The 7,988-nt window shown below is 38.1% G+C and overlaps 1 protein-coding gene across 1 annotated transcript in view; it reads left to right on the top strand.

The window, feature by feature from the left end:
* Window positions 1-7,988, top strand: part of LOC107697504 (dynamin-2-like) — a 39,474-nt gene that overhangs the window by 21,978 nt on the left and 9,508 nt on the right. Inside the window, exons 16-17 of the mRNA XM_016498313.1 lie at window positions 2,718-2,829; window positions 5,325-5,489. Coding sequence (XP_016353799.1) covers window positions 2,718-2,829; window positions 5,325-5,489 — 277 coding nt within the window. The remainder of the gene's footprint in view (window positions 1-2,717; window positions 2,830-5,324; window positions 5,490-7,988) is intronic.

The raw sequence follows: 7,988 nt of genomic DNA on the forward strand, positions 1-7,988 counted from the left end.
CTGAAGAGGATGCGCTGTGAGAAACGCGTGCGTTGCTGATGCTTGCAGTGTGTCGTCTCGCCCGTCGGTATTTTCCTTACAAATGCGCTACGAACACCTCCTCAGTTATGTCGTCATGTCAATTTCAAATGCTGACGCACGCTTTGTGAAGAGTGCTCGGTCATGCGGCTGTGCGCGACTCCTTTTAAGTGGTTAAATATACTTGCATCTCAAAATGACACACACACACACACACACACACACACACTTACACACACACACATCCATCACTTCAAGCACTTTGTATAAAGATATTCAGGCTCTCATAAACTCCGCACTCATTCCCGCTCACCAGCAGAAACATACCACCCAGCACTCCGAAAAATCCCCTTTTTTCTCTCTTGCTCTCTTATACACACACACACACACACACACACACACACACACACTTTAATGATGTAATGATTCATACTGTGCCCTACACACCCACCAACTCCCTGGTGTCAGAGCGACTGGTGATGTCAGGAGGTAGAAGTTGTTTTGTCACAGCGGTGACACTAGTCTGGCATGGTATTGGAAAAGTACTTAAGAGAAATGTAGAGAGCTTTTTTGTTCACTTTCTTCCACTTTTTTTGTCTCAGTTTGCATCAGTGTGCATTACATCCAGGTTCATATGTGATGGAGAGAGTAGTTATGTGCGGTTCTGGACTCACTCAGGACTGTGATTAAAGGAATGTTTTGGATTTAACATAAGCTATGACATCTGAAACGTTGTAACAATTACCACAGACAATAATTTTGACCCGCTCATCAGTTTGTAAAAACAAACAAAAGTAGTTTTTACAGTAATGCATTTACAAAGGAAACCTCTCCTCATAGACACTTGTAAGTGCATCACAGTAAATGCAATTTTTGTTTTTGCAAACCCATAACAGTATTTAGCCCACAACATTCATTTGAAATTACATTCATTGTTATTATAGTTAACTAAAATGAAATAAAAAAACAAACAAATCCGAAATAAAATATAATACTGGATAAAAAAAGAAAAGGAAAACTTACACTAAAAATAAATAAATAAATAAAAATAAATTTGACTTAGCAACTGTTACATTTAGGTTTAGTTTTTTCATGTTTTTATTGCATTTTGGTTCTGTCTTCCTTGTTTTGCCTTTTGACCTAAATTCTCTGTCTGTGTAATTACTCATTTCGTTCACCTGTGGCCTGTATCACGAAGCCGGTTTCAGTTTTTACCCAGGTAAGTTCGTGTTTAGTTTGAGCGGGGTTCGTCACCATGGTAACGGTAACTTACGCCACAAGGCTACCCTGCTCCCAAGCAGGTTTTATTCTGAGTTAGAAATCACAAACCAAAGCTGGACCAATCAGCTCTGAGCAAAGTAACATATATCTGATGCAATAAAGCCACCCCTCTTTATCTCTCACTACAAATTCAATTGTGTTTCAATTCATGGTATTTTTTCATAAAAATCTCTTCAACAGAGAAGTGAATTGCGCTGACTCTCGCGAGAAGTCAATCAAACCAATGCTTTCCATGTTCCGTGTGACTGGCTGTTTGCAGCACGTGTCACACTTTCAGGTGCCTCACAAACTCCAGATCAAACCTGAGTTGACAGAGAACATTTATACCGAGCGTTGTGCAACAGCTGATCCTGATCTAAACCGGGTTGGGTTTGTCAGGTTTTGTCAACTCAAAACTTACTCTGCAACTCTGAGTTTGTTCATCTCGCTTCATGCTACAGGCCACTGATGTAGAGTTAATTATCTTATTAGTTCATCTGTGCATTTACAGGTGCATCTCAATAAATTAGAATGTCGTGGAAAAGTTCATTTATTTTAGTAATTCAACTCAAATTGTGAAACTCGTGTATTAAATAAATTCAATGCACACAGACTGAAGTAGTTTAAGTCTTTGGTTCTTTTAATTGTGATGATTTTGGCTCACATTTAACAAAAACCCACCAATTCACTATCTCAACAAATTAGAATACTTTAATTAGAATAAAAAAACATTTTTAGTGAATTGTTGGCCTTCTGGAAAGTATGTTCACTTACTGTACATGTACTCAATACTTGGTAGGGGCTCCTTTTGCTTTAATTACTGCCTCAATTCGGCGTGGCATGGAGGTGATCAGTTTGTGGCACTGCTGAGGTGGTATGGAAGCCCAGGTTTCTTTGACAGTGGCCTTCAGCTCATCTCTTGTAGCCGTGTTCTTATCAGCCGTAGACTAAATCTAAAACACGTTGTACGTTATGCTGTAAGCCTCTTACCCCACATGCACAACAAAGAGAAACAATAGCCACAAAAAGAGAGAGAAATGAGAGGGAAACAAAAGGAGGAGAGGAACAACAGAATAATTAGGGGGAATGTGGAACAGATGGAGAGGGACGGGCCTCTCTCTGAGTGAAAAAAAAAAGAGGGAGAGAGACTGGGTAAAAAAAAAAAAATGAGACGAAAGTAAAAGATGGGAATGGGAACGATGGATAAAAAAGGTGAGGTAGGACAAAATCTGGAAAAAAAAAAGAATCAGATTAGAAATCATATCAGAGAGAGTGAATGGATATTCAGGTCAGACAGGGCTGAAGGGGTGGTCTGGGGTTTGTGGTTTTGGACAGATGATATGTGCGAGCGAGCGAGAGAGGGTTTTGCCGCACTTGTTTGTGTGAGAGTGTATGTGCTGCCATGGGAACCGGCTAACGACAGATTACTTTTGCTTTAGGAACGTGTATAAGGACTACAGGCATCTGGAGCTGGCCTGTGACACTCAGGACGAGATGGACAGCTGGAAGGCCTCTCTGCTGCGAGCTGGGGTTTACCCAGAGAAAACCACAGTAAGCAAAGGAACCCACTGGCTTCTGTACCTGTATGCTAAACCCTGCGGCCTAAGACATCAAAATAAAGGTTTCAGTTTAAACCAAAAAGGGCTTTATAGCCGGATGTTATGCGGATCTTTATAAGCTCCACTCAGAACTTTTATTCCCTACTTCTTTACAAAACCAACACCATGTGCTGGTGCTGTAAAAGAATAGTTTAAAAATGGCACATTTTTTTTGACTTTCGTACTTTCGTGGAACACAAAAGGAGAAGTTCTGAAGAAAGTTCACGCTGCACTTTTTCATACAATGAAAGCAGGCTAGACCAAAAAACACTCTAAAAAAGCACAATAGAAGTAGTCCATATGATATAATTTTCCAATCCTGTGTCCAAATATGCCTATTTTCCACCTATATAGACAAAAAAATGTATGTGAAGTGAGTAATATGTACAAATTCATACTATTTCTAAAACAGTAGGCGAATAGTACCTGGATGACCTACTACTGTTGAAGTGCACATCTGATGGACACTTTACTATGCCCTGCTATATAGCACACACTTTTTAAATGGTCACGAAATTTGTTCCTCATCAAATGTAGCTATTCAGACAGTATATGCGATTTCGGGTGCAGCTCTTGTCTTGTCTAGTCTTTTTTTGTGTTTTTCCCTTTTTTTTGGCACCAAAGCTCTCAAACGTAATTTGCATTTACACATATTCAAATTTCAAGGCGAATGGTTACGAGACATGAATATGAGATTCTAGCATATAACAATGATTTCAGTCTGTTTCTCACACATGTCTTATGGTTTCTTAAGACTTGAACTAGTGCACAACTCATGGAGAAATTTTATGATGCTTTTCTGTTCTTTTTTGCACTTTCATTCATTTTTATTGCATGTAAAAGAGCAGCATGAACATTATGCCTAATGTTTTCTTTTATGTTCCATAAGAAAGCCACAGGGATTTGAAACAACATGAGGATCTAAATGATGACAGAATGTTCACTTTTGAGTGAATTATTGAATCAGAAACCAAATATGCTGATCTGAAGAACCTATGAAAAGTATCAGCTTTTGGCAATCTCCAAAGAATCAAATATAAACCAACTCAAGAACCCTTTACTGAACCTGAGTGAATGAAAATTATGTCATCAATTACTCAGCCTTATGTCGTATCAAGCCAATAAGATATTTTCATCTTCAGAACGCAAATAAATATATTTTTAACGAAATCTGAGGGATATCCCTTCTTTCATTGAAAATCCATTCCACCAAAACCTTGATGATTCAAAAAGTTTTTGAAGACATTATAAAAGAAATCCATATGAAGACATAGAGCACATAAAATATGGGAAACAGTAGCTCAAATGTACTTGTGTGTCAAGCAAGCACGTTTGAGCTTTTGTTGACCATATTTGATGTGCTATATGTAAGTGTGTTTATCGATGTTTATGTGTAAATTAAATCTAGTCATCATATAAAGCTATCATGTCTCTTCAGAAGACTTTGATTAAACTGCTCCTTTCATATGGATTACATTAATGATGTCTTTATGGACTTTCTGAAGTGTCAAATTTTTGGTGGAATGATTTGATTCGAAACACATTTGTGTTTCGAAGATGAACCCAAAAGAAGTTTTGAACAAGATGAGGGTGAGTTGAGGAACCACTGAAGAACTTTTATTTTTATTGTGCACCAGTCTGCACAAGCTGCAGTGTTCTAAAAAACATAAAGAGATTATACGTTCACATAATAACCAGGCCCACATGGAATCCATGCACACAGAGCATTGCAGAAACCTTCACAGATTCCCGCAGAACTGGAGCGCCTGGCGCTCATAAATGTTTAACACATTTCACATTTTATTGCACAGAATTCTACAGATTTTGCTCTAAAATCAGTGCATGAAAAGTTTGCCAATTCCATCTAGGCCTTCTAATAACTGTGCGCTGTAGTTTGGATAACTCTCGCTCCTGTAGTGTTTCTGTGTGTGTGTGTGTGTGTGTGTGTGTTTGACTCTACGGCTGCAGGCTTCATGGTGGCTGTGCTCTGGGCTCAGGAGCTCTGCTGCATTCCTCAGCTCTTGTGTCACACCATGGAGGATCAGCGAAGGAGGGGGCTTTGAGCTCTGTTTCTAATCAGCTCCCTTGCCTCTTTTTTCTTCACGCTCCCCTCCATCCCCCTTTTTCTGTCTTTATGTATGCTTTGGAGCAACATGTCGAGTGATGTCACAGTTCTGTCAGGGTTCCCCATAATTCGCTCTGACAGAAGTCTACCACACCCCCTCCGACAGTCACTGAAGTAAAGCTCGTTTTTTCCTTGCTTCTTTCCTTTTTCCTTGCTTTTTCCTTGCCCCACTTTTTCCTTGCCCCCCCCAACATCTCTTTTCCAGCTTGGTTCTCTTTATGTATGTGCACTCATTGCCCTCTGAAACATCTTTGTCATCCCTCAATGTTGACTGTACCTTTCCTGTCCACACGTCTTCATCTGTCTTTTTTCTGATTGCTCAGGTGGATGGAGAGGGTTCAGCTCAGGCGGAGAGCTTCTCCATGGACCCTCAGCTAGAGCGTCAGGTCGAGACCATCCGCAACCTGGTTGACTCATACATGAGCATCATCTACAAAAGCATCCGCGACCTGATGCCCAAGACCATCGTGCACCTTGTCATCAACAATGTCCGTGCCCTCTGCATCTAACACTGATACAGAAGGAAAACAATGAATTGAAATCAAATAGATTTGCTTAGAAAAATTAAACCAGTAGAGCTTTTTATGTAAGATGCAGAGATATGTATTCATTCATACATTTGTATACTATAAAAATAAACCATATCATGTTGACATTAGGTCTCCCCAGCAGGTACATTTGTTTTACATTAGTGTTTTATTTACAGTATTTATTACATTATTAGATTATTAATTCATCATTGCAACCAATGTACTGTACAATTTCATAGCTTTTTTTTTAGTTAATTTTATAGCTTTTATAGTTAGTATACCTTAAGATGTAATAAAATTATACTTCCATACACTATAAATTATTAACTGAAAACTGAGACAGTTTTCAAATATCTAAGTATAGTAATGTATACATTTAAAGTATATACTTAAAGTATATACAGTGCAAAACTGTTTTGCACTTGCATTGTAAAAAGAAATAGTATTCAAAATCTAGGTTGGGTTAGTCTGAAAATGTGTAATTCTCAGACCTTCGCTCAGAAAGAAAATCATATTTTAAGGCAGTATTGCGCAAATATATTGGCATATTTCAAAATATTGTTTTGAACCTGACAGAGTTTTGACACCATGCTAAAATTTCTGGTTTTCAGTGTAATTAAAGGGATAGTTCACCCAAAAATGAAAATGTGATGTTTATCTGCTTACCCCCAGGGCATCCAAGATGTAGGTGTCTTTGTTTCTTCAGTAGAACACAAATGGAGATTTTTAACTCCAGCCGTTGCAGTCTATCAGTCGTAAAATGTATGGCAATGGTAACAAAATCTATGAGAGTAAAAAAAACATGCACAGACAAATCCAAATTAAACCCTGTGGCTCGTGACGACACATTGATGTCCTAAGACACGAAACGATCGAACTGATAGACTGCAACGGCTGGAGTTAAAAATCATAATTTGTGTTCTACTGAAGAAACAAAGTCACCTACATCTTGGATGCCCTGGGGGTAAGCAGATAAACATCAAATTTTCATTTTTGGGTGAACTATCCCTTTAATTTGACCATCTTTTTGGCCCAATTCATTTTATGTTTAAAAAACAATTCCATAATATTTAGTTTCACTGTGGTTTTGTATTGACTTAAAGGGATAGTTCACCCAAAAATTAAAATTTGATGTTTATCTGCTTACCCTCAGGGCATCCAAGATGTAGGTGACTTTGTTTCTTCAGTAGAACACAAATGGAGATTTTTAACACAAACCGTTGCAGTCTGTCAGTCTTATAATGGAGGTGAATGGGAATCACGGCTTTGAGAGTAAAAAAAAAACATTCACAAACAAAACCAAATTAAACCCTGCGGCTCGTGACGATACATTGATGTGTAAAGACACAAAATGATCGGTCTGTGCAAGAAACTGAACAGTATTTATATCGTTTTTTACCTCTGATTCACGCAATGTCCGAACTGTTCGAACTTTCCTGAGCGGCGGGGCTTCCTCCTGAGCGCGTTCTCAACAGCAGGCGCGTGAGGCGTCTTCTTCTTCTTCTTGCTTTACGGCGGATCGCAGACTTATAAGTGCATTACTGCCACCTAGCTCTCAAGTGGATCATTGACACTCCTAATTGAGATTGCAGATAGTGTCAATGGTCCATTTGAGAGATAGGTGGATTTTTGGGTGAACTATCCCTTTAAGGACCATTCACACCAAGGACTAAAACGATAACTTTATAAGTTTTAATTATAGTTTTAAGTCCACACAACTATAACAATAACAACAGAGGAACAACCTTTTCACAACATTTTTTTTTCTAGCTGATAAACAATAAAAACATTTAACTGCAAAATTCACTTGACTTTAAAGAGTCAAACATTTAAAGGGGTCATATGATGCGATTTAAATTTTTCCTTTCTCTTTGGAGTGTTACAAGCTCTTGGTGCATAAAGAAGATCTGTAAAGTTGCAAAGAGGGGTCGTGTTTAGTCACTATTTAGTGTGGTATTTTTTGACAATATTCACTCATCATGACAGTAAAATAGGGCATTCTAAGTCAATATACTGCAGTATTTCCTCTCTCAATCAGTAGAAAATGTGGTTAACACCCGGTCATGCATGAAAAAAAAAATACCGTCATATACCGTGAAACCAGTATAATTTTGAAAAATACCGTAATATAAATTTTTGGTCATACCACCCTGCACTAGCGGGGCATAGAGGAGAAACAATAATGTACAGTATGTGAAAAATAATGTGTGTTTTTTTACCTTAAACCACATAAACACATTTCATTACACCAAATACACAAAATAATGTTCTTTTTAGCAGCATCATATGACCCCTTTAAAGAGCCAGACGAAATTAACAGCAGTGCATGCTTATTATAATAATCACAGTGTTATCATTCCTTGGTGTTGATGCCAATAAAGTTATCACTAAAGCTATCAATTAGTGCTGGGCGGTATGACCAAACATTTATATCACGGTATTTTTCAAAATTATACC

The sequence above is a fragment of the Sinocyclocheilus anshuiensis genome, unplaced genomic scaffold, assembly GCF_001515605.1.
Source record: "Sinocyclocheilus anshuiensis isolate Anshui unplaced genomic scaffold, SAMN03320099.WGS_v1.1 scaffold801, whole genome shotgun sequence".
Classification (NCBI taxonomy): domain Eukaryota; kingdom Metazoa; phylum Chordata; class Actinopteri; order Cypriniformes; family Cyprinidae; genus Sinocyclocheilus; species Sinocyclocheilus anshuiensis.